Below are 27,011 nucleotides of genomic sequence, written 5' to 3'. Positions count from 1 at the left end.
ACTGGACCTGGAGCTGAGCTGCACCCTCCACAACAAGACTGAAAGGACAGCAACTTGAAGCTGAACAGCACCCTCCACAACTAAGATTGAAAGGACAACAACTTGACTTGGAAAAAAGGCCTGGAAGTACACACTGTTCCCCAATAAAGTCCTGTTCCCCTTCCCCGATAAAATCTTTAAAAAAATAAAAAATAAAAAATAATCGATGTGATGATCATGCATGGATGACCTTAGCCATTTTCCTTTTAACAGAACTTCTGGGTGCTTTAAGGAAAATGAGTTACTGGCGGGGGTGGGGGGGCAGTAAGGAAGAGGAGGGATCTTTGAGACCCAAGGTGGGTGGCTGTTTAATCCAAGGAGTCAACATTGTGATGGTTTCTGTGACGGTATAGATATTATCTTCTCCTTCCTTTCCAATATTAAATGAAGCTGAGTGTGTTACACTGTGTTCTCCGGCCCAGCGCCACCTGATAAGACGTGTCAAGGTGATAAGCTGTGTGACGGCCGTCAGACTTACCTTCCGGAATACTAATCATGATGTTTTTATGCTGACCCATTTCCCATTGTTTCTCATTAACTCTGGAGATCCTTAAAACTTTGAAAATGTGTATAGTTATGCAACATATTAGAAATTCAAGTACCGAACAGTTTTTATATGTATTTGAAGTGAAAAGTAGAAAAAAAAAACAACACAGCATTTCATAAAATCACAAAAGAGTAACCCTGCGTTTGTTTCCTTTTTTTTTTTTTTCCCAGCTGTGTCCTGTGGAGTCCCAGAGTCCCCAGGAAATGGTTCATTTATGGGTAATGAGTTCACTTTGGATAGTAAAGTGATATATGAATGTAACGAGGGCTTTGAGCTTGAAGCTAGTCAACAAGCCACAGCAGTGTGTCAGGAAGATGGATCATGGAGCCACGGAGGCAAGCCCCCTACCTGTAAACGTAAGTGTTCAAATGTGTTCGCCCTTCTTTGCAGATTTAATTAGGGATGGGACTTCCTGGTGAGAATTCTGGATTCTGCAGTGCAGAGCCCCTCTTTCACAGCGTGAGGGCTCCGTCTCTTGCACGGTGATATTAGAACCAATTTACTCCATGTAAAAGGCTCTAGCCAATTAAAATGAGCCACACTTTCAAAAGTTGGTCAGATAGAATCCTGTTGGATTCCATCAGTACCTAGACTTTGGGGTTATATAGCAAATCCTGACCAAGCTGACATTTTCATTTTGGAAAGATGAAATCACGAGTATTGAGACATTCACCTGGCAAACTCTACTTTCCTCTTCCTCTCCTGTCTAATTTTAAGTTCCTTGAGGTCAAAGGCAGTGCCTAGTGTGTTTCAATGTCATTTACTGGGCGAAACGCATTGACACTCCATAAAAAAAAAACTGAGGGTTGCTAGATGGGCGGGAGGGGTGGGGGGTGGGGGGGAGGGAGAGGGGATTGGAGGGCAGTCGGTGACCACAGGATGGCCACGGGTTTGAAAATTAATCTGGGGAACGTAATTTGGTGGTTACCAGAGGGTAAGGGGGTTGGGGGGTGGGGGATGAGGGTGAGGGGGATCAAATGTATGGTAATGGAAGGGGAGCTGACTCTGGGTGGTGAACACACAGTGTGATTTATAGATGATGTGATACAGAATTGCACACCTGAAATCTATGTAATTTTACTAACAATTGTCACCCCAATAAATTAAAAAAAAAAAAGTCACTCATGGTTTGTAAGTGGAGTAACTTTTCTGAAAAGCTATCTGCAGTACAGCAGGTCTTCCACTAACGTAGTTCTCTTCAATGTCGTTTCATTATAATGTTGTTGAAAAAAAGATCCGTCCCCAGCTGGAACCACCATGCGTGTGGAGTGTGTACATTCTCCCCATGTCGGTGGGTTTTCTTGGGGGACTCTGTTTTATACCCACATCCCAAAGACGTGCACGTGGGGTGAGTGGCATGTCTACACTGTCCCTGTCTGAGTGAGTGTGGGTGTGGGTGTGGGTGGTCCTGCGATGGGAGGCGTCCTGTCCAGGTGGATTCCTCCTGTGCCCTGAACTGCAGGGAGAGGCTCCTGCCACTGGCCACCCAGAACTGGAATGAGTGGGTTGAAAAATAATGATCTTGTTTTCATTAATCTTTCTTAAATGTATGTATAACTCACATTTATTTCAAAGCTTAACATCAGAAGTGTCTTGGGTCTTTATTTAGAAGTTTGGTGCTGTGTTTGTGAGCAGAAATAGGCTCTAGGAACTCAACTCTTGTTCTGTCTATGAGCCTGTAGCAAAATTGGTTTCCTTATCTGTGGTTTGGCTCAATGTCACGGTTTCCGAGAACCTATGCACGAGGATTGGTGAGGATGTGCTGTGTATAACAATGTACTTGCAAGGGTCCAAAGTCTGGGTCCATTCTAGGAACTCTAGTCTTAAAACACCATAATCAAGTCCATAGTGCAAAGCCAAATACAATACAAATTCACACACACATGCACACACACACACAATTGGCACCAAGATTTTCACTGCAGTTGTACTTGTATTAAAACTAACCTCAAATCGGAAATCATCTATACCTGGTTTGTAACATTGAAGACTAGATAGTGTTTCTCCATAGACAGTGATACTTTCACTTTTATAATATTAGCAAAATTAATCCACACAGACTTTAATTGTGAAATTAGTTTATTAGCCTCTTTTGTATATGGTATTTTTGTCATCTTAAAAATATTTAAGCTACTTAGATATGAATATGTAAATGTTTATGGAAAATAGATGACTTCCCCCCATAGTTTTTAATTACCTTGCTGTCAATTTCATCTTTTTTTATTTTTTGTTTGCTAATAATTGTTACATTTCCTGAGAATCAGCTAGGCACCATTAAGGCGACATTCGTAATTCTTAGTTATTTTCTATTTAATAAAGTACTGTTTATTATAATTATGTACTAGTACAGGAAGCTAGGATAACAAGATACATTGGTTTATTTTTAAATTCAATCCTAATTAAAATTATTCTCTTAAAATAAGGGCGTGACCCCACAGATGGCAATCACAGATGTGTGTTTTTGTTGGTTATAATAAGAGCAATGCCCTGGGCACTTACAGCACTGCTTTCTTGGAAAATAGCTCAGAGACCATTAGTGGTAATGCCTGTCATTTTAAAGTGTCTACTAGGTGTTTTAAATACTTTATGTATAAATCTCATAATAACCCTGAAAATGTAGGACACAGATGACCTCACAAATAAAGTAAAAGCTATTAATTTGCAAAACGGGGGCTTGATTTCAACTTTTTCTAGTTCTAAGTCCTCCGTTCTTTTCATTTTCCCAGTGGTTCTCCACTCTGGTTATACATTAAAGTCATCTAGAGAGCTTTAAGAAATATTAATGTTCAGGTTTGACCCTCAGCAATTATGACTTAATTAGTCTTGGGTGGAAAGCATGCATCAGTATATTGTGTATTGGTGCTATGCTTAAAATGGAAACTAAGTGCTATGTTTTAAAGGAAAAGCCATTTGAAATTTATATACTATCTGAGAAAGACTTGATAAATGGCAAGGTAATTATATAAATGTAACCTCATATTTTTTTAATGATTTAGTTTTTAGAACAACTTTAGGTTCCCAGCAATATTGAGGGGAAAGCACAAAGATTTCCCATACACCCCCTCTCCCTCAGATGGGACATTTGTGACAATGGATGAACCTGCGCTGACACTTCATCATCACTCAAAGTCCATAGTTTACATGAGGGTTCACTCTTGGTGTTGTACCTTCCATGAGTTTGGACAGATTTATAATGATAGGTATCCATTATTAGTCACCATACAGAGTATTTTCACTACCCTAAAAATTCTTTGGTATCCTGGCAACCACTGATCTCTTCACTGTCTCATAGTTTTGCCTTTTCCAGAATGTCATAAAGTTGGAATCCTACAATATGTAGTCTGTTCGGATTGGTTTTTTTCACTTAGTCACATGATTTTAATGTTCCTCCATGTATTTTCATGGCTTGATAGCTCAATTCTTTTTAGCAATGAACAGTTTTCCACTGTGTGGATGGACACAGTTTATTTATCCATCACCTACTGAAAGACATCTTGCTTGCTTCCAAGTTTGCGTAATTATGAATAAAGATGCTATGAACATATATGTGTAAGTTTTTGTATGGATGTAAGTTTTCAGTTTATTTTTGGTAAATACCAACAAATGCAATATCTGGAAAGTATGATAAGAGGATTTTACCTTTTGTGACAAACCATCAAACTGTCCTCCAAAGTGGCTGCATCATTTTGTATCCCCACCAGCAGTGAGTGAGAGTTCCTGTTGCTTCATATCTTCACCTGCATTTGATGTTGTCTATGTTCTAGAGTCTGTCCATTCTATTAGGTCTGTACTGGTGTCTCCTTTCTGTTTTAAATTGCAACTCCCTGATGACATATGATGTGGACCATCTTTTCATATGCTTATTTGCCATCTTTTTTAGCCAGGTGTCTACCTTCTTTAGCCAGGAGTCTATCCTGGTCTTTTGCCCATTTTTAATCAGGTTGTTTTGTTATTTTTGAGTTTTAAAACTTCTTTGTGTATTTTGGATAACAGGTTTTCATGACATATGACTTTTGCAAATATTTACCTTAATCTGTGAGTTATCTTTTCATTCTCTTGACACTGTTTTTTTTTTTTTTTTTTTGCAGAGCAGAAGTTTTTCATTGTAATGGAGTAAAACTAAATAATTCTTTTTTTCAGGAAACATGCCTTTGATGTGGTATCTAAAAAGTTATCCCCAAAACCCAAGGTCACCTAGATTGTTCTCCTATGTTATCTTCTAGGAGTTTTATGCTTTATATTAGGTGTATGATCCATTTCAAAATAATTATTTGTTTCTTTTTCTTTAATTCAAGTTTATTTGTGAAGGGTGTAAGGTCTGTGTCTATATTCATTTTTCAATGTGACTGTTCAGTTGTTCCAGAACCATTTGTTGAAAAACGTATCTTCTCCATTTGTGTCGTTTTCACTCCTTTGTCAAAGATCAGCTGACTATATATAAAGGGATCTGTTTCTGGATTCTCTGTTCTGTTACACTGGCTGATGTGTCTATTCTTTTGTCATTGACACACAGTCTTCTCACTTCTGTTTTTATTTGACTAAAACATAATATGATAAAAATGACACTTTAGAAAAAATGTATTTGCTATGAATTCAATGATTTAGGAATTTAATTTAAAAATATTTATAATTTTCTACAAAATCAGTCTCATTTTTAGTGGTTAATATTTCTAGGGACTTAATTTTAGTAAAAATGCCCGATGGGTATGGATAGATCCATTATCTTTAAAGCTACATGGAAATCTTTCTGCCTGAAGGTAGACCTGCTTTGTGGGCATCACAGATACATAGTCTCCATGGCATTTCATTTAAGTGAAGCATTATCTTCAGATTAATTGAAGGATAGCTCACATATGTGCCTGTTATTTCTCAGGTTGATGAAATAAGAAAGAACCCTCAGTTCATTGGTATAAAGTTGAGTTGTTTCTTCCTGAAGATGTACAGGACAGAACGCCTTCACAGTATAAACACAAACTATTTTTATGGATATATGAGCCATATATGTGTGTCTAGGCCACACTTAATTGGGCAGAGCACTTCTGCACACCCCAGTGCTTAGCTTTACTTGCAGCCTGGTGCCCAGAATGCCAATGCAAGTGGTTTACATCTTCCCATAAATGGGTCGGCATCATGGAACTCTGTGAAGAGCCAACTATGTGAGAGGTATAAGGAAAAGAAGCATAGTAGAGCTTTTTCAATCCTTAGTTGGGGGTAGAGAAAGACAGAAGCAGAGTGTTTCAAAAAGAGTGAAACAGACAAAATGCCTTGGATTCCTTGGAGAAAACATGTGAGATAACTCCTGTGGGCAGAAGGAGCCAAAGAAAGGTGCTGTGGAGCCCCAATCGCTCACGCAGCATGGCTGAGTGTGTGCTTTGCAGGACACCTGGCTTGCAACTGCTGGCATTGGAAGCTTAGTGAGCCACAGCCCCTGCCCCTGCCCTCAGAGCCTAGTGACACAGGGCCTTAGACAAGTGGGAAGAGATAACTGATGGAGACAGGGTAACATGAGTGACCAGCCAACAGTCCGTCTTCACAGATGCGATGGCTCTCAGGCTGGGACTGGAGCTTGGCCTGGCCTGTCTGGCAAAATCGTAGTAATAACCAAATGGCTTTATGAAACGGGAACTCTAGACATTGCACTGCATCAAACGTTATGTTACATCATTCACCTAGATAGCTGTCCTGTGGAGAAAGTACTGTTTTCTCTGTCTTACGGATTTAGTGAGAGGATACCTGAGGTATCCAAAATTTGCAGTTTGCAGCCAAACAGTTTGATTGGTCATCACCAAAGCATGTGGGGAAGTGTTTGGTTGTAGTGACCCTGTCCCATGGGATGTCCCCTGCTGCCCCTGGTGATCACAGCATTTGGTACGATTGCTCTTCGGTCATGAAGACACAGCGATTGTGTATCGTTCCCAAGATATGCCTTGGGGTATACGGCTCTGTGTGCCCCAGAAGCCAGGCCCCGAATCTGAGAATGCTCCTGGCGGCCCAGTCTGCTGAAGGGACTTCAAATCGGGACTTCCTTCTTCAGTCCTTCCTCAGTTCCTTCCTTCCTCACATCCCATATTCACCCCATCAAGTCTCCACAAAGCACATCTGCCCACTTCCCACCACTTCCACACCAGGCAAAGCTGCTGTCGACACCTGCACCCCCAAAATGGCCCCTCACTCATCTGTTCCCCCAAAACAGCCCGTCACCCGCAGTCTCCTCTCACAAAGCAGCCAGACAAATCTTTTAAGCATATAGAAGTCAAAATGTGGCTTATTAAATTCTCTTGAGAGTTCTCATGGCAAATAGAGTAAAACTCATGGACTCTCTTTATTTTGAACTCAGTTGTCCAAAGACAAGTAAGTAGATACTGTGGAGGGGACAGCTGGGGACCAGCCAGCTTTTACATGATTTGGGATGTGCTGTTTAGGAGTTCCCACTGTACTGTAATGTGTCCTGTAAGACCAGTCCTGGACGCCCTGTGGATTCCCACAGCTTTACACCGATTAACTCATTCAATTCTTAAGAGGTCTGGGACTTCTTATCCCATCTTATGGATGCGAGCCTGGGGCAGAATGGGCAGGGTAAGCTGGCCAGGGTCACAGAGATAGAAAGTGGCCAAGTCAAGGTTTGTTTCCAGGAGACCTGATCCCAGTCTGTGCCAGGTGACCCCTAGGAATTGGTCACTGGCTACTGCCAAGTCGTACGTGTTCTAAAACGGAGAACACAGACAGGAGAAAAGGTGCCAGTTTAGCACATAACTCAATCTGAAAAGTGTTAAATCGTGATAGCACCGGAGGGAGGCACCTTTAGTTTGAGAATATGTACTAGAGCCAAATGATTTCAAGGACAACGTATATTTATGGATAAAATTTTCTGGGAAAATCAGGAATGAGAGGCCTTTGGCAGTTCAAAGGCAAATGTTACGTCAGATAAGAGAACTCTTTTGTACTTAGGCAGAGCGTTATACTACAGCGCATAAGTGGCTTAATTTATACATACATTTGAATTTTCTGTTTTAAAATACATATCTAGATGTACAGTTGCTTTAAAGTTATAAAGAAAGAATCTTACAACAAAATTGCTTCTTACATACAAATGAGGTTCCCAATGAAAGGAAATCGTAATGTGTTCAGTTAAATTATTATTAACTGGGACAGGTCAATTTGCATTTTAAAGCCTTTTGTAATACTGATGATTATTTGTTCAGTAACACAGGGAAATAAATACTACATTTGTAATGAAAGGGAATTCAACCTTAAATTTCCTAAGTATCATCTCAACTTTCAAGTATTTCTTCCTTCTCTGTTTTTTATTAGACTTTATAAAGGGTAGAAATGGACATTTCATTAAAATTCCTTGGTAGTCAAAGTCTGGCAAATGGATTTCATTTTGTGGAGGGTGTTTTCTTCACTTAATTTAAATGAAGGAAATTGAGCAGAGTAAGCATAAAACTTTAGCCCAGAAAATGTGGATACTATTAAACTCCGAAGTGGGTATTTCCCCAAGGCCCATCCCTTGGCGTACTATGTGCATAGAACACAATTTTATAAGTTTCTTTACCAATTGCAGAATAATGTAGATCAGTACACGCAATCTCAAGAGATAAGAAACACTTCAGTTTTGATAAATAGCAAATGTAAATGGTAAATAAAATGAGTCCGTTTCACCCTCAGGTTTACTGAAATGCAGGTTGTAATAAATAACTGTGTCTGTTTACATACTTTCTGCAGTCCTACAAATCTCTCAGGCAGATGTGTGCGGCTAATTTCTTTTTGTTGTAATGATTTACTGAGACTGGATTTGGACCATTGAAGATAACGATTCACACCAGTGACACAATAGAACAAGAGCTCACTATTGGTATTAATGTGTGGGGTGTAATGGTTTGACAGAATGATGAATAGATACGCCTTTCGTGCTTGACATTTAGGAGAAGGAAACCATTACAATTACCTTCTAGTAACATGAAGTCAAAGTTGTGATCCCAATCCGTAGGCACGTTTTCCTTTCACTTAAAGCTGTAAAGCAAGTGAAGCAATTTCGTCATTAATAGTTTAGCCAGGACCTACTGTGTGCCAGGCATCAAGAGCACTTTGCATGGTTTAATGCAATGTAAACACAATTCAGGAAAGGGAGAGCAAGTCTTTATGTGACCAGACATCTTTATGTGACCTATAAATAGCCATTCATAGAAAAATAAGCTGATATATAAATTATCTATCTACATATACGTGTCCATGCATTCATCTTAAATGTAAAACATTATACAGATATGCACATATAATACCCATATACATGTGTGCATACACATACAAGCAAATATGCGTATGTATTTTATGTGTCTTTATATGTAGACTATATATAAACTGTTTTGGGATATATATTTGTCTCCTTATCCCCTTAGAAAATGACCTTAAAAGTGCTCGTGTTGTTGTCCGCCTTAATTATCCCTGTCTCCAGGGGAGAGCACAGATTATACTTTCCATTCATCTTATTGACAAAGATCACTGTATCGTAAGTCATGTCTCTGAACCACCGTGTTGTGGAGCCAATCGTAGGCCTGGCATCACTGAGGCCCACGGTGTGCCAGGCCCTGTCGTAAGCATTTTACACGCATTCAGAGTTTAAGTCCTAACAAATAGGAAGGGCCGTTGTTACCCCATCACACATGGAAAGCGGGGCCCGGAGAAGGAGGCCTGTGCTCGCTGGGTCCGGGCGGAGTCCGGCCTTCGCAGCCTCGCGCGCCCGGTTGCTGTGCATGCGCGGCTCTTGTGCAGGGCTCGTCTTGCCTGCGCCAAGCATTTATAGGGATTTCAGTTAAATGTTTGCAAAGCTAATGAAGAAAGACTCGGTCTAAACGTACAGTCATCGTGTGCAAATTACAAATAAATTTTTAAAGTACACAGGAAAACAGAAAAAGGAGGGACTTTTCTATGTGTGAGAGAGAAGGCACCTGTCTGTATCTTCCAAAGCTACACGCTTTGTTTGCAAAGAGCCTGCTGACCCAAAGGTCAGTTTAGTGCCTGAGCTGGCAAGACAGGCAGGAGACCCCTGGGGAAGTGTCGCCCAGCGCTGTCCCACCCCTGTGCCTGGAGCAGACCTGAGGGGTCAGGGGCAGAGTGGGCAGGTGGACACCCACCCACCCTGTGGCGAGGGATTCGTGGGCGCTGCTGTGCTGGGGGCCGGCGTGACAGTGTTGCTTGTTCGCTAAACGCAGGTCACTCGCAGATGGGCTTGTGCAGTTCTGCACACGGGGAAGGAGTCAGTGCCCACACACCAAGTTCTCTTCCTGGGGGCGTCAGATGGTGACACAGCTCAGCTACTCTGTGTTCTGCAGGGATACAGTGTTTCAGTCTGTACTACAGCTGAGTCAACCTGACTGTTCTAATATAAATGCCTTTGGGGTCGAGGTGTTCTTTTGCAGGTAAGATATTTAAACCACCCACATCCTGTCATTTTGGATTAGATTCAACACTTCACTTCCAGGGCCAGCTGTGTTCTACTTTAGGTTATTTTTCTGTCTCTTTTATTTCATTTCATTCCAAAGACTGACTACGCCTTAGTCCAGCTTTTTGTATTTAAGTTACAGTTGTGACCTAAAGTTCCACTTGGCTCGCTGATAAATATGAGAGTCAAGTTTGCATTTAAATGCTTAAAGGACGGTAAATACAAGTTTCGTTTCACTTAGGCCACTTATGGTTACTAAGTATTGGAATATATTAGTTATTATTGTTTAAGCTCTAAGAAACATAACCCCTGCAAGGGCACGTGTGTCTGTCCATTGGGCTCACACCTGTATCTTAATAAATATTTGTAGAATGAATAGCATAGCCCCTGCCAAACACATTTGAGGAAACTATTTTCTTGCACAAACAGTAAATTGTTGAGATGTAACCAGAGTGACTCACGAACTTGAGAGGTTTGTCTGTAATTTTAAAAACAGTTGTAGTGTCATATTTAGATTATAGAATTGCAAAAAAATCTGAACAAATCTTGCCAGGATCCTAAGTGGATGAGGTTAATCCAATACTGGTCTTGTTTGTTGTTCAAATCAGACTTCACAGGCAGTGTCTGCTACAGCTCGAGTGGGTGTGTTCATTACTGGACAGAGTTACCGTTTGTTTGACTATTCAGGATCTGACTCTGCTAAAATAGCTTTATTGAGGCTGACCGTCGCCTCAAATGACAAGAGGCCTGGGGCGGAAAAAAATGTATGATTGCACAAGGGTCTTGGAAGCTTCACAAATGGAAAAGGCAGTGATCACCAGAATGAGTAGAAACCTGGCGATTCCAGGACCTGAGAATATATGTGTCGTGAGTCTAGATTTGGACAGGAATCTTGCTGAAGGAACTGAGCTTTCAAGGTTTTGAACCTTTGTCTAACACCTCTGAAAACTGACTGACTCTCAAGTGAGCCCATAACTGTGTCCTAAGTTGACTTCAAAACTCCATGAATTTGCCTATAATTAACCCACCTGCTCTTCTAAACAACACACACTAATCATTGGGTTAAGCTCTGAGGTTAGAACAAAAATCTCAAACCAGATTTTGTCCTTATGGGTCCCGTGACGTCAGTGCATTCTTCGGGATGGGTTCCTTCATGGAGCAGTGGTGAAGTCGGAGGGCATGAAATGCATTTAAATCACCTCAGTGCCCTGGACTCCCCGAAGATTTTACATTCACATTTACCCGAGTAAAGCAGTCTTGGTCTTCAGCTTCTGATGTAGCAGAACTAAAACCAGAGCCCGTCCCCATCCAGTGAACGTGGGTCCTTGTGGTCTGCCGAACGCTAGGCTTTCGTTCTGAGAACAGTTATTCGGCTGATGAAGTCATTTTCATCCAGTGGCACCAAGTCATATAGATGTAAGTCTAATGAAATGTGCTGGAACCTAACTTGGTGAGAAGCAGTACCTGCCCATGTTGAATGTGATGGAGGATCCGTGAGCGGCACTCGCCTTCGTGTCTGGGGTGGGTTCTGTGCCACAGCAGACTTAGCGAGAGTCTGTAATCATGGAGGCCGTGCTGTCGGGTCTGCCTGTCTTCAGCAGATCACCTGCCCCCTTGCCCTTTCGGCCGGCCGCTGGCTGAAGGCGTCTGTGATAAATCAGAACCACTCATGATAAAAGTAAAATAAAGATTTATTTCTCAAGTAATGTGCAAAATACTGTGTGTTGTGAATGAGACATTTACAAGATAGAGAAAATGTGTCTTCTGTGCACGGAAACCTCATCTGTGCTCTCGACTCATCTGATTTGAGAAGTGTTATTTAGGGCTTTGCAGCAGGGCTGTCGGCCGTGTCCACACTCAGGACTGTGGGCCGGGGCAGACACATGGCGATGGTGAGGGCTCACGTTCTCTTGAACTTGCTGAAACAGGAGAAAGCAAATCCATACGAGTTGTTTGCTTTAAGGTAACAGAAGAGAATCTGTATTTCCTTAAAAAGAGGGATGGGATATAAAATAAATTCGCAGATTGAGTGCTTTCTGTCAAGCCAGCAAAACCTGCATGTTTTTTAAAACAATTTCACTACTGATGACCTGGCAATTCATTCGTTTATAAGGATCATAAATAGTGATTTAAAACATTTATGTAAACAGAATGTTTTCTTTTGCTACATTTTCCAGGTGGACAAATGTTTTAAAACATTCATTTAAAATTACGTCATTTAAGCGATATTCATATGTTGTGGGTTGGGCGTCTTCATGGACTTCATTCTGAAAACCGTGGCCAGTGTCACTCGATTTAGTCATTTGTAGAATAAATAATAGTTTTCTCACATTGTTTCTAGTTGGGGAGGAATGACAGGGTCCGAGGGACACATGGGATGGTAGCCTGTTTGGGCGAAGCCTGAGCTGACTTGCTCATCCTCAAAATGCAAATAATAACAACAATAATAACAACACCCATTTCCCTGTCTCAGTGTTGCTGGAGGATCAACTTCATGTAAAATTGTAAGTGCATTTATGTCTAGTGTGTGAAGAGGACCTTTTGGGGGACACACTAAACCAGTGCCAGTCTGCAGAGGAGACGTCTGTCTTGGTGGCCTGTGACTTCAGGTACCAGGCAGGGCTGGCGGGCTCACAGAGAACCCGGTGAGTTTGGGTCTGAGATATTTTTGTTAGGGAGAGTGAAGTGTCTGCTTTAAATAAGTCAGCACAGTGGCACTCTTGCTGCTTTTTGCTGCCTCCTGGCTGAAATTCAATGTTGTCTCTGTCAGTTTAGGGGAGAGGCCATTCCAGCTGGCTTTGGAACGGCTGGGCCAGCGGGTGGAGTGGGGACCAGGCACACAGACACTTCCTCAGTCCTGGGCTCGCTCTTCCGGTCTTTTTCCCATGAGGCCCTACTCATGTTTTCGATCAGCCCTTAGCTTAGCTTCACTTCACATGCTCAACCATCCCCCAAACACAGCAGAAACCTGCCAAGCACCAAACAGGAAGGAACCGAAACGTTGGAGAAGGTGTGGAGGAAGCCAGTGGGTTCTACCACTTGGCTTTCAATACAATTTAAGTAGTTTCTATCAAACAGGTTTTGCTGATGGAAATGTTTGGTGAATAACCAAGGATGAGGGCCAAAAAATTGAGATATATCACTCTAACAAAACTATTTCCTTTACCTTCTGCTTATTTATTTTTTCTTATCACAAATAAAATGTTTATACTAAAACAACTATAAAAAGTTAAAAAAAAAAAAAAAGCAAAAAATTTGACACCAAATCTTGTCCCTTTCTAACAATCAGTAAGGTATAATAATAAAAAAGTTGTATCTATATCATTAATGTATATCATATCATAGCATATTGCCAATGAAACACTACTTTTGTGTATAAAACAGATTATAAAAATTAATAGATTGTAAATTTAATCAGTTATATCAATAAGATGAAAAAATGTTGCTACCTATGAACATAATAGGAGCATTCATAAAGAACTTTCAAGCATAAAAACATTAGAATGAGTCTTTCTGAGGATTGTAGAACAGCAGTAACAGTTTTAGGAGAATAAAGAATGAAATGAATTTTGGGGGGTAGTCATGTATTTATAAAAAATGAATATTTGGAAGCACCAAATCCCTGTGGTATTATTCTCTTGGATCTGAGTAAAAGTGATTTTCTTATTAACGGTATAAATATTGACCATACTTTATATGTCATATATGATCCATTATTTAAATTTATGAGGAAAACTTTCAGATTTTTAATGAAGAATTGCAAGGAGATAAATATTGTTTACAGTTCCTTTAAGGGTGTGTGAGTGGAGTTTATCACCAGAGTGAAGGGTCTGACTTTGGAGCGATGGGTACAGCGGTGGGTGAGCCTGTGGGAAAGAGGAGAAGGAGCCATGTCTCAGTGGGCGTGGGCTGGACCTGGTCACCTGCTGGGTGAGGGGGTGACTGGAAGCTGGGAAACAGGTTTTGGATTTTGACTCAGGTAAGCAGGACAGTTCACCAAAATGGAAATCAGGGACACAGCAGATACTGGCAGCTTGCAGAACGTTTGGTTTCTGTTCTGGTTCATTTCCTCCCACCAGGCTCACCATTCTGGTGGAATATTATGGCTCTGTTTTCTTCTGGGACAAGGCAGCAGAGGGTCTTTTATGTGACAAACTATTGACAGCAACACATCAGGGCTGATCATTTTATGGGAACTGCTCGCATTATCTTTTGTTTTGTTTGTTTTTGGTGGTTTGGGTGTGTGTGTGTGTGTTTACAAATGCTGACATGCATGTAGATGAAACCTTCTAAGAGTAGACCTTTTTCATCACTGCTTGGAGGAAACAGTCTTTTCACGTCATCTTGGTTTCTGTTCCTCAAGATTTCATCACCCAAATAAGGTCAGACATTGTTCACACTTTCCCTCAGAACACCTTTGAAAATATTAAATAAAATCACATCTCCAGGACTTTCTGGGTACCTTCATCCTTTCCCTCTCTTCCGTAGTAAATAGAGGCCAAGATGGGCTTTAAATATTTATTTCCGTTCTCACTTTCCTTTTAACTGTCAGTTTCCACCCAGATGCTTTCATTGCCTCAGTTCCTTTGTTTTGTTTTGATTTTTTTACTGCCACAACATTTTCTTGGCACGTCATTGTGTAAAGCATATACTCAGCAGCGTGCACACACAATCATACACACACTCTTACACTCACCACATTTACAAATATAGGTCATCATCACCTGCTTTAAGTCAGACACTCTTTATACGCAAGAAAAATTGTGAAAATACAATAGTGTTTCCAATGAAAGAAGTGAGGGCCTTGTTGGGAGAAAGAGATGAAAGCAAACAATCAGACCGATCTTGCTAAGCAAACCGAATGCTGTTTTCATGAAGAAAGTGGTAACCAGGAAGCACTGAGGAGGCAGCAGGGTGAGTGATGGGAGCTCCAGGAAGACTGATCGTGACAGTGAGCCGACACGCAGCTCTTCCTGCTAAAAACCTGTTTGGTTTTAGAAGAATTCAGGCAATTTGCAGCATCTTGTTAATTCTAGAAATACACGTAGTAAGATGAAATGAATTTTACTTGAAATATGCATTGGGATTGAGATTGAATTAGAGGCATTGGAGACGTTTCACAAATGGCAGCTGTGCCTGAATTCTAAAGGTATTCAGGTTAGAGAAAAAAATTTAATATTTACATCATTAAGTAAAACAAATGACTATCCATCTAAATTTAGGGTAAATGCTTTATCTGAAAAAAACACAAGGAAAAGATTTTGGATTACTTTTAAATTTGCAATTCCTTTTCACATTATTATAATAATACCAAAAGACCTATTTTTTTTTCAGTTTATTTGCACCTAAATTACTGAGAGGAGATTAAATGAGATTGTTGTAATATTTTAGGTGTGTCTGATTCAATTTTAATGAATGTGTACAGAATTTAAAAGTAAAATGTATTAATGTCATTCTGAAAAAAACTGTGGTTTCCTAGCGAATTGTTTCAGGATCAATAAGTTAATCAGGTCAATTTTGTAGGCAGTTGACTGATGGTGTTCACACATGTGCCTTCATACTTAGAGATAGGGACTTCCGGTTCCTGTTCATACTTAGAGTAACGGACTTCCGGTTCCTAAGTTCTTAGAGATACGGACTTCCGGTTCCTAAGTTCATACGTAGAGATACGGACGTCCGGTTCCTAAGTTCATGCTTAGAGATACAGACTTCCGGTTCCTAAGTTCATTCTTAGAGTTACGGACTTCCGGTTCCTAAGTTCATAGGGAGAGATACGGACTTCCGGTTCCTAAGTTCATACGTAGAGATACGGACGTCCGGCTCCTAAGTTCATTCTTAGAGTTACGGACTTCCGGTTCCTAAGTTCATAGGGAGAGATACGGACTTCCGGTCCCTAAGTTCATGCTTAGAGATACGGACGTCCGGTTCCTAAGTTCATGCTTAGAGATACGGACTTCCGGTTCCTAAATTCATAGGGAGAGATACGGACTTCCGGTTCCTAAGTGTAAAATTCATTTTAAATATTGCACTTTTCAGAAAATATATACACTCACATACATGAAATGTTGCACAGACTGTATTGTCAGCATATTTGCAAATCCTTGAAGTCCCGTCTGATAACACTCGTGTAGTGCTCTACTATCCTGCTCGGATTACGCTTCCTGCAGCTGTTCCTACGGCGGATTAGGTACCGTGGGTACTTCCAGGCCCTCCTGCCTGTGCCCTTTCTCCTGGGCTCGTTCTCCACTGTCTGCAGTGCTGACGCAGTACGCATATGAACTGCGTGTGCTCCTAAGCCCATAGCACCGTCTGCCACACAGGTGTGTTTCCCGGGAGGAAGGGAGCCAGGGCGTCTCGTTTTCTGAATATTAGTGTCCCACTATGTCGATTACACAATCGCAACTCGCAGTTTCTTGAAGGATGTTGAGACTAATTACGGGAAAGGTATTGTATACACATGCTCTTTGCCCGGGGCTTTTCAGCCCCGAATGAATTGTGCAGCCTTGTTAAGCGATGTATCGTTCACATGGCAGCGAGGCCACAGAATGTGTTTTACACGCGGGGCCATTCCGTGTGACTAAGTGAGGAGCACAGAAAAGCTGAAATCCTGGCTCGTGGCCCGGACTGTGCATAGCAAGTCAATGCTGTACAGAAGACCTTCCTTCGCCGTTCAAAGTGAGCACGGCCGGATCCCCAGAGAGAACACAACTGATGCTCGGTCTGTTTCTTTTCCAGCGGTACTATGCCCTGGCATCGAAGCCCAGCTCTCAGAGCACGTCACCTGGAGGCTGGTTTCCGGATCTCTGAACGAGTATGGAGCTCAGGTGGTGCTGAGCTGCAGCCCCGGCTACTACCTGGAGGGCAGAAAGCTTGTGCAGTGCCAGGCGAATGGGACGTGGAGCGTGGGAGAGAGCAGGCCCAGGTGCAGAGGTGAGTGCCGGCTGCGCCCCTGGCTCACGCGGCCACGCTGAGCGGATTGGTGGTGCCCACCTTGCAAGCACTGCCCACCCCCCACCTCAGGTGCACAGAGTAGCAAGGGGTGTTTCCTGTGTTATGATGAGTGATGAATGTGTGTTTCAAGTGATGTACTTAAAATATATGACTGCTGGATTCAATGCCCAACGCTATCTTTTCCTTGTTAATGGTCATAGCTTACAAACTTTATATGTTACAATACTCAAATATTTCAAATCAGCTCAAAAACAAATCCAGGCCTGCGTTTGAAAAGATGGCACTCACTTCACGTCCTGACTATTCAAACCTTCTAATTAGGGTCTTGGGATATGGTATTTGTGCTGAAGGTATGTGTTTTCCAATAATGACTGTCTTGGAAAGGGAGATTATTATTCTGTTAGGTACAAGGTAAGTGGTTACGCCTCTGAGTAGGTTTCATAATAAATATGAATAAATAGAAAAATAAAACACTATTAGTATTGTTCAGAGCATGATTTGATTCAGACATATTTAATACACAATCCCGAGTTGGTTGTTCACAGGAAATTATCATGCACAGACAAGTCATTAGACCAGCGTCAAGTTTCTAAACACACATCTTACTAAGAATAAACCAGAATAAAAGGGAAAAGGACAAAAAAATTAATGCTTCACTGTGTTTCCTAATCATTCCAATCAGCTTTCAATAGAACACATGCTAATAAACCTGCTGTGAAGAGGCCCGGAGGCTGTGAGCCCTGCCCAGGGAGGGCGGTGCCGGGTGGGTATGCCAGGTGGGGCATGCATCACCACAGTCTTGTTACACTAAAGGCACAAATTGCATTCCAGAAGAACTGATGTTTACAGGGAGACCTTCCCATTTAAGGATGTTTACAGAACCCAGGCTCTCCTGATTCTTGACCCAAACTCATTCGCACAGGGGCACTTTTCCATCAGCCTGCACATTCCACCCACATCATAGGGGACCAGAGAATGCGCGTTCTTACCTCATCCCATGCTACAGTGGGCAATGGCCATCACTCAGAACAAGCTCAGGTTGAATTCGCTCGGTAATTTACTCACAAGTACCTGTCCAACCTGCATTAAGTAACTGGTGACACTCATTACCCCAGGGACAGCTGAGTTCATGTGTGAACACCTTCTCTTTGAGAGGGGGCTTCTTTCTGACTTAGACCGAGTCTCTCCGGCCACTAATGCAGGTCCAGTCTCTGTACACACACGCGTCACATGCCTAAAACCCACATTGTGTGTCCTCTGAAGCTTTTCTTCATGGTAACGAGTGCTGTCCAGTCACATGCACTCCCTGTGCTGTGTTACTGCTCCTGCCGTCTGCACATGCATTAGGCTTTTGCAGCTAGAACACGTTTGGTAGGACATATTCTGCAACTTACGTCTGTTTGTCACAATTACACACAGTGTCCACATCCCACACAGGAGTGCCCACCTGACAGGTGGTACAAGAAATGAAGTCACAATATGACTTTTTTCAGAGTACAAGATGTCAACATGAATCTAACCATAGAACTGAAGGAAAGAGGAGAGTGGCTTCCTGGGGCCGGGAGAGAAATGGCTCGTCTCCCGAGTAGACACCTCCAGGGGTGCGTCCTGTGCATGCAGCAGACCCCCGGGGAAGTCAGAGGGGTGCTTAGACTGTGTGTGACGCCTTGTTAACTGGGGGCGGGGGGGGGCAGCACACTTCACTTCACTTTGAAAACCTGAGTGGGGAAAACATCATGGAACTAGGCTTTCCCTTGGATGTTCGACAACGTTTTGTTCTGTTGTTTTGTTTTGTTTTGTTTGTATTTCCTGCTGGGGGCTGTCCCGTTCAGTTGTGCCAGCTTTTCCAGTTGGTGCCGCTATCCTCGCTTTAAAGTGTTGGGTTTAGACCCGACAGAAACTCCATCCGAGAGCTGTCGCCCAGCTGCTGAAAGCTACAGTTTCACTCCATTAGTTCCTCCGAACAATCTAGCAAACCTTAGTAGAGGACAAACCAAAGCGAGTCTCATCCCCAGAGCATGTGTGACAGAGGCCAGAGGAGTGGACCGGATGCTGGGACAGGCTGAGCCCCTGTAATCTGCCTGTGAAGGTGGGCTCAGGCCTCGCAGGGAGGTGCCCTGGCCTTGCCGCTGTCTCACGTTTCTGCCTGGACTGAAGCTCCAGGACATGGCCCAATTATCCTAAATGGCTGCAAATGGATCTTTAAATATCACGGCTCGAGGTGAAGTCCATGCTCTGTTTGGAAAAGGCTTCGTGAAAAGTTCATGACAAATTGTACAATCCAAAGCCTGCTCGACTCCACTGACATTTTGGACAGCAAACACGTTAGCCTTATTAATAAATGCACACGACCTGAGCCTGTAAGAGCTTAGCAGCCCCAGGTGCTAGTAAGTCATGGAGGCTCACAACTACCGTCCGTCTGATCCGGCTGCGCCCTGCAGAGGACGCTCCGGATTTCTGGTGAGCAGCCCCCTGCAGAACACACGGAACCTGGCTCTGCATGTCTCTGTCCATTTGAAAAGCACTTGGGGGTATCATATCTTGGAGAAAGTCAGCTTAATCCCAAGGCTGGCCTAAATGGCACATACATACAGTTTGTCTCGGCTTGAACTATCAATAAAGGTTTCTGCATGTTTGGTTCAGTTTGCTGAGCAAGCCCTGGGTTATCACTTCCCCGTTGGTGAGCCTGACTGTGCTGTGGTCCCACGCCAACATTGGTCGAAGTGCTTACATGTGTCCTGTCTGTGAACACAGCACTCAGCCATGTGGCAGGTGTGGTAGGAGTCGCCCGTTTACACTGATGAGGGGACTCTCCCGTGGTGAGGTTTCTCTCCCTCCGTACCAGGAAGGGAGCCTGACTGTGTCTCTAGAAACTCCTATGAGTGGAGGAGGACTTAGCAGCCATGCCCTCGCTGTGCTCCGCCTGGTCACCTCCCATGTGGCTTCCCAGCCCCAGCGTCTTCTTCCATCTTTAGCTGGAGATGGTACAGGGTGCTGGCTTGGACCCTTTTGGAGAGCTCCCTGGTTCTCCTGGGTCTGTCTCAGGTACACAGGAGGCGCACATGTTAATAACCTCCTGAGTGTTTTCCCCTGTTAAGCTGCTCTTTGTTACAGGGGACTCAGCCAAGAACCTTGAAGGGTGGAGGGAAATTATTTTTCTTCCGCTATAGTGTCAGCCCTTCCAGGTAAACCATCGAGGGCCCAGAGACTCTGAGCAAACTGGCCAGGGTCACCTCACTAGAAATTGGCAGAGCTGGGTTTGAGCCCGGGTCCCTGCCACCAGGAGCAGGGTTCTAGTCATCATGTTTGCTGCCTCTCACTGCTTTAATATGAAAAGGACTCAGTCATTTTTAGCTCCTAGCCAGCTCTGCCCTCAGCCCTTTGCACATAATAACTAGTTTTGTGCAGCAGGAATTCTTAGCAATCCTCTTAGAGCAGCTTTTCAAACACTCTCATTCTTACCTGTGTAAGAAGACACGTTGCAGCCTCTCATGAGCAGTTGGCCTTGGTGCCTGTGTGATTTCTTCCACCCCTGAGATTCTCTGAGTTCTGTGCTCAAGCATTTATGCATTTGCAGTGCTGGGGAGCGGGTGGTGCAGTAAGACTCCATAACAAAAGTGACCTTTTAAGTTAGCTCCCAAACAGCAGTAGTCGTGGGTGAAAGTGAACACTGTGAAAGGTTATGCTGGGACAGCAGCTATAAACTGGGGCGTCGGTTACCCCATCTTCAACCACTTAGCGTTGACATTTGAGATTTTTTGTAGTGTTTAGCAAAGTTCCACGTGCCCTGTCTGGTCAGCACTGCTATGGAAATTATGGTCCCCCAAAATTAGGCAAGTAAGTGAAAGAAAAAAGGCGCTCACTCCTGTTATTTCAGGGGGACGTCCTAGGTTTTAATTCCACACTCCTCTGTACCAGCTGCTTGGCTTCGGGAAAGTCCATCCATGCTTGTTCATTCCCGCTGGGCAAACAGAGGAGACCAGTAACTGTTACACGGTTCCTGTGACTGAGGTGGACAGAAGTGGACAGGATGCCAAACTGTTTGGGACATTTCCTTCTGTGTAAATATGAGGTGGGACAATTAAGTTTGCAAACTCATCCTAGAAAAAGTGCTAATACCTCATTGCTGAATATCACTATGGTCACCTTCCAAGTACTCCCCTTGGGAAGCTATGCACCCATGCCAGTGCCTAGTCCACCCTTCAAAGCAATTTGGAACTCTTTTTCTGGAATGGCCATCAGAGCTGACGTCGTATTACCCTTGATGTCCTGAATGTCATCAAAATGCCTTCCTTTCAATGTTTCCTTTATCTTTGGGTAAAGAAAGAAGTCACTGGGGGCCAGATCAGGTGAGTAGGGAAGGTGTTCCAATACAGTTATTTGTTTACTGGCTAAAACCTCCCTCACAGACAGTGCCGTGTGAGCTGGTGCATTGTCGTGATGCAAGACCCGTGAATTGTTGGTGAAAAGTTCAGGTCATCTAATTTTTTCACGCAGCCTTTTCAGCACTTCCAGATAGTAAACTTGGTTAACTGTGTGTCCAGTTGGTACAAATTCATAATGAATAATCCCTCTGATATCAAAAAAAGGTTAGCGGCATTGTTGCAACAAGTTCGCAAACTTAGTACTTGTCAGACCTTGTATGCTTGTGTGCTGGGTAGTTTTCCAAGAAAGGTTTAGCTACCTGTGAGGATGAAAGCAATAACAGTGTATAATTGGAGGGACCTAGAAGATTTGGGAATCCACTGAAACTTTAAAGTTCTCATTGCTGGGTTGTAAAAGAAGGAAAATCCAGCTTCCCATGGTGTCTCTGCCTGCCCCTGAGCAGACATTCTGCCCTATGCTCTAGATGGACATTGAGGCAGAAGATTTTCTTATTGTTAAGACAGCAATAATCCCAGACCTGCGACCATACTCACCTTGTTACTGCTTTTCTCCTAGTTATCTCTTGTGGGAGCCTGGCCTTTCCCCCCAACGGCAACAAGATTGGCACGCTGACGGTTTATGGAGCCACAGCCATATTCACCTGTAACACAGGCTACACACTTGTGGGTTCCCACGTGCGAGAGTGCCTGGCTAACGGGCTCTGGAGTGGAGCCGAAACGCGCTGCCTGGGTAAGTTGAGCCTGCGCTCGTTTAATTCAGTAAACATAAAAGTCATGTTTGGTTGGGCAGAGAGTCAGACTTCTTGCTCCAAATTCCTAGATGGGGTGTAACTGACCCCCACCTGGCTGCACTTTGTTACAGGACTCCTTAAATACCTAAAAGGATTTGTTTTTCCTCCGAATGAAAAATGCAGGTCACATAGTACCTTAAGGGACAAAAAGACTTTTTTTGGAGAGCTGAGGACATAACTATACTTTACAATTTTAGGACACACGAAAATGAGTTTCAAAAATATTATACATTTTATCTTTTAAAAATTATATGTTACATCAACAACTTAAAGGGACATTAATATCAAGCAATGGAAGTACAATGAATTTTTAAAATCGCATGTGTGTGCAGTGACTTGGTCTTCATTTTCCCAAAGATTAAAATTGTTAGCATGATAATTTTAAAAAACTGAGTTGAAAATCTTTCCACTGAAAACCCTTCTGAATAAATGTATGAAAATTGACGACTAAACAGGTAAAAGTACACTGATTTCTAACTCTCCTGTTAGGTCTCCAAGTAGTTTGTAAAATCATCAACTGCCTTTAGTCCTTTTAAAACCTCTCTATGATCTCAATGTGTAATCACTGGAAGCCCTAGAAGATGGACAGTCTGAGTTTCAGGCTCTCCATGGCCTAGGACCACGTCGGGAACAAAGCAGGCCCGGGGCATCTGGACAGTAAAAATGTGCTCTGTGCACTCAAGGGAATTGGAAGAAAGAGGGTGAAAGTCAATAGTGATCCCAGAGAAAGACAGAGGTTCTCACCCTCGTCCATGCAGTGACACCCCTTCTTTCACGTTACTGCAGACAGATGAGTGTTCCTGAAAACTGTGTGCTAGACACAAACGTGGAGTTTCCAGTAAAGGACAACCCATCCTGGGTTGTGTCGTGCTACAGGAGGACGTCACCGTACATCTGGCTGTTCTGTGCTTTCCGGGGCTCTGAGGAAGCTGGCCGTGGGTGCCCTCCTTGGGCAGCTGTGGTTTGCAGTAGTTCTTGTCTGTTAACCTCAGCAAGACTTGTCACTGTAGAAGGGGCCAGGTGGTCTGAGAAATTGACATCTCTGCTACTCATTGTAATAATGGGAAGAAATGCAAATTAAATTTGATCAGGGCCTTCCTGTTTCCAAAACGCATTATGTCACTGGTCCTTGCAGTGAGTGTGGGATGCAGGTGTAGCCTTAGGGACTGGACGGGGTACGTTCGGTTTCTGTAACTGTCGTGACACGGGTTCCACCTGAGTCTTCCTGATCTCAAATATACCTGTACCTTGCTGTGGTATCTGACTGCAGGTTAGGACTTCGAACTAGAAATGAGGAGGATCGTATTGAATAGCTATTGAGCGAAGATGCCCCAAAGCCTGTCCTCAGTGGGCCATGCTGTGTCTTAGAAGCTTTGGAAGAAGGGTGTTCAGAAGGAATTTAAACTGATAATAAAGAGGAAGAAAAATGTCCAGATTACAATGTATAATCATTAGCATATCAGGAATAATAATAAAATTGTTTTTGAAAGAAAAAATAACAATTAGAAAAGAATTACAAATAACATATAGTCCTGTGTTTATAAACCAAGAAGTAAAGATTGGGTAATAAATTTGGTATCAGTATTTTAAAATATTTCAAAAGGTAGTAAGTATAGTGTACCAGCTGCTGCTGCGACTTGAAGGCTGAAGGTTCATAGTGTGTGGGACGTGGAAGGGCATCTCTTTTGAATCACAGGCTGCTGGTGGGGGACGCCACAGTCTCACCAGCAAGAATCCACGTCCACTGCACCCAGCACAGGGCAGCTGGGTGAGATGGTCAGCAGGCAGGAGAAGGGGTGAGCTTGGTGCTGGAGAAGATTCTAACAGGCTCAGAACATAAGGGAGGTGGAGATGCCAATCCTGAATCTGGACAGGTATCTGACAGAGCAGGGAAGGGACATCCCAGAACCCGACAGCTAGCCGTGTGCCTGATTTAGACACAGTGATTTTGAATGATGTTATTTATTGACGACTAAAGATGAACAAGACTTTTTAAAATTTTATTTACTGAATCTTCATTAGAACATATGAAAAGGGCTCATTGCTTCTATTTACAGATAAGAAAAAACTTAGAGCAGTGAATAATTTACCCAACATTGTGAAGCCAACAAACATCAAAACCAGCATTTAAACCTCGGCAGTTTATGCGCAGGACACAGACGGTTGGCTTTGGGGGCAGAACCCGCTGATCTCAGCTGATTCTGTGCTGCCTCTCCAGTAATGCTGTTTCTCAGAACGAGGTGGGATGGAGGGAGCTGGGTACTGCCGGGCCATTCGGACGAGCACGTGGTTTGCTGCCTAACTGGAAGCTAAGCGAGCCCCAGGACTAGAGTTCACCCGGCCCGAGGCACGTGTCAGAGGGGCCTCTGTGCTCCGCCATTCTGCCTGGTTAACTATGTCCGTAACCCCCGCTCCCAGGCCTCTTACTTAGCAATTTCGCTATTATCTCCTTTGGTTTCTTGTCATTTGAATTGTTCCTTTATCCGTTTCCATGGTTATGTATCTCTGGAAAATCACTCTGGGTTTCTGTCAAGCTAAATAACTTCGGGTGACTTTCAGGCCCATTTGGACCCTATGAGGGTAAACTAGACAGTCATGGAGGGAAAATGACTGATAATAAAATGAGGGAAGTCAGTGAGGATATTTTCAGAAAGTCCAGAAAACTGTCGAGATAACCCCACAGCTTCAACTCTAAAAGAGATGGCCCCTGAGCAAAACCACACAGCGCTGAAACTCTGAGAAACACATTACCCAGTGAGGAGGGAATGGGATGTCACCGAAAGAAACAGAGACACTTACACCAGATGGTCTGCAGTAAATTCAATTTGCAAGCAAAGCAACTACCCTAGCAAGTATTTAAGAGAATGAAGTGCCATTAAAGACCAGTACCGTGAAGGGCAGAGCCACCACCAGCTGGGGACAATGAAGAGTAGTCAACACCATGGAAACGGAAGGACCGTGTGAAGGTCATGTTTGAAATAAGAAGCAATTTTACTCATTAAAAGAGTAAATTTTTTAAGAGTAAATTTTACTCATTAAAAGAGTAAATATCAACTCATGGAGTTGACATTAAAATAATGGGAGACAGAAATAAAGCAGAGAGCTCATTCCTCTTCATCTTGTCTTTTCTATCGAGAAGAATTATAACAATACAGAGGTTAGAACATACTCTCATATTAGAAGCCGGAACCCAAAAAAAGATGAGTCTCTCAAGTGGAGGTGAGTCTCCTTCCCCAGAGGATTCCATCCGAGCTGGCTGAGGGGACTCGAAAGTGCCTGCTATCACTGGTAATGCTTCTGGGGGACATTGTTAAAAAGAAGTACCCTGGAGTTAGACACATATCTGGTGTGGTTTCTCACACAGAAAGGAAGGAAGTTAGCTCTCAGAAACTATGGAGTTGTTAATTACATGATACACAGAGCTGATCAAGTTATTATTTGTAAGATCTTTGGTGACTCATAGTTATGAAGAGCTAATATAGTTTCAGGAGATACCGTACAAGTCTTGACCCGACTTTGTTTGTTTGAGCCTATTCTTAGGTAGGTATTTAGATAGAAGTAGTCTTTAGAAATGTGTTTCTGACTTTTCAGCGAGATGTATATCAAGATTTTCCACGATAATGCTTACAGTCAGGAGTGTAGAATATAAGCTGGATGTTCTTTAGGTTTTTTTCAAATTGCTTGAGGGACTCAACACAAATGGTGTTGACTATTGGATTGGTGTGATTTGGAAAGGAGGTACCTGGCTGTATGTTTCCCTGCCCCCATTCTAGACCTTTCCAATACTTTTGTTCATATCTTGGAGGAGGGCATAATAATACTAGCTAGAGGAGTGAGAAAAAATATTTGATGACAGATTCAGAAACTCTTTGATTTGAGTGATAAACCAAATACATAAGAACATAGTGGAATTAATGTAAAATTTTCCTTGAAATGAAAAATAAAATAAGTTCAAATGTGCATGATGAGAAAATTATGAAACCATAACATGCAGAAGGACTTGGTGGTTTTGATGTGGCCTTGTCCAGGCTGGCTGAGTGGGGCCCTTCCATTCTCTGCCGTGGACGTCCACCCTGAAGGACCATGTCAGTCCTGGGAAGTTGTTTCCGTGGGCTGTGGAGGAATTAGCACGCATCTGTGGTGAGGGACCAGGTAACTGTGACAGATGAGGAATGTTTGAAAAACATGTGATCACCAATGTGGCTGAGAGAAAAGTTAGGAAGTAATTTAGTAGCTGTTTTCAGATGTTTAGAATGCTATTAGGTGAAAGGTGGAATAAGCCAATTGTGGTAAATTGTTTTCCATCCAAGTGCCGGCCCCAACTAATGAGTTGTGCCAACCATGAAGACTTGTGCTGAGGCCAGTCGGTCTTAATCAGAGCTCAGTTGGTGGGGAAAAGGAGAAGTAAAAATAAAAGTAATGAAGTCTGCCAAGGGCAAGGACCAGGGCTTCTGTTGACATCTGTGTGCATATTTCCATTTATTGGTGTGGAATAGCCAATACCACACACAGAAAAGTTTTCAGACTTAATATAAGAAATATCTCCTTACTTGTTTTTTTGTTTGTTTTTAACATGTTAGATCTCCAAATGCCACATAGACTTCCTGCCAGAGGCAGTTGCTAGAAGGTAGGGTTCATGTAGTTCTGTTGGCCTCTGAGCTTCCTGAGCCTCCTTCCAACATTCTTCCCATCATGATGCGAAACACTCTGACAAAAGCCTGTTTGTAAGCTGTGGCGGAGGGTTTCTGTGTATTTTAAGGCAACGAGAAACAATGCTGTTGCCTGAGATGCCGCTTCTATTTCATGGGGAATATGGTCATGTTTCTAGTTGTAGTACTGTGGTGATTCCCAGTTAT

At 42.8% G+C, this 27,011-nt stretch overlaps 1 protein-coding gene across 1 annotated transcript in view; it reads left to right on the top strand.

Annotated features, from left to right (window-relative positions):
• CSMD1 (CUB and Sushi multiple domains 1) overlaps positions 1 to 27,011 on the top strand; it is a 1,609,724-nt gene that overhangs the window by 1,519,217 nt on the left and 63,496 nt on the right. The window contains exons 50-52 of the mRNA XM_033104535.1: positions 757 to 942; positions 16,764 to 16,958; positions 21,921 to 22,094. Of these exons, the coding sequence (XP_032960426.1) occupies positions 757 to 942; positions 16,764 to 16,958; positions 21,921 to 22,094 (555 nt within the window). The remainder of the gene's footprint in view (positions 1 to 756; positions 943 to 16,763; positions 16,959 to 21,920; positions 22,095 to 27,011) is intronic.

The sequence above is a fragment of the Rhinolophus ferrumequinum genome, chromosome 4 (genome assembly GCF_004115265.2).
Source record: "Rhinolophus ferrumequinum isolate MPI-CBG mRhiFer1 chromosome 4, mRhiFer1_v1.p, whole genome shotgun sequence".
NCBI classification, from domain to species: domain Eukaryota; kingdom Metazoa; phylum Chordata; class Mammalia; order Chiroptera; family Rhinolophidae; genus Rhinolophus; species Rhinolophus ferrumequinum.
This window is presented reverse-complemented; position numbering and strand designations above follow the sequence as displayed.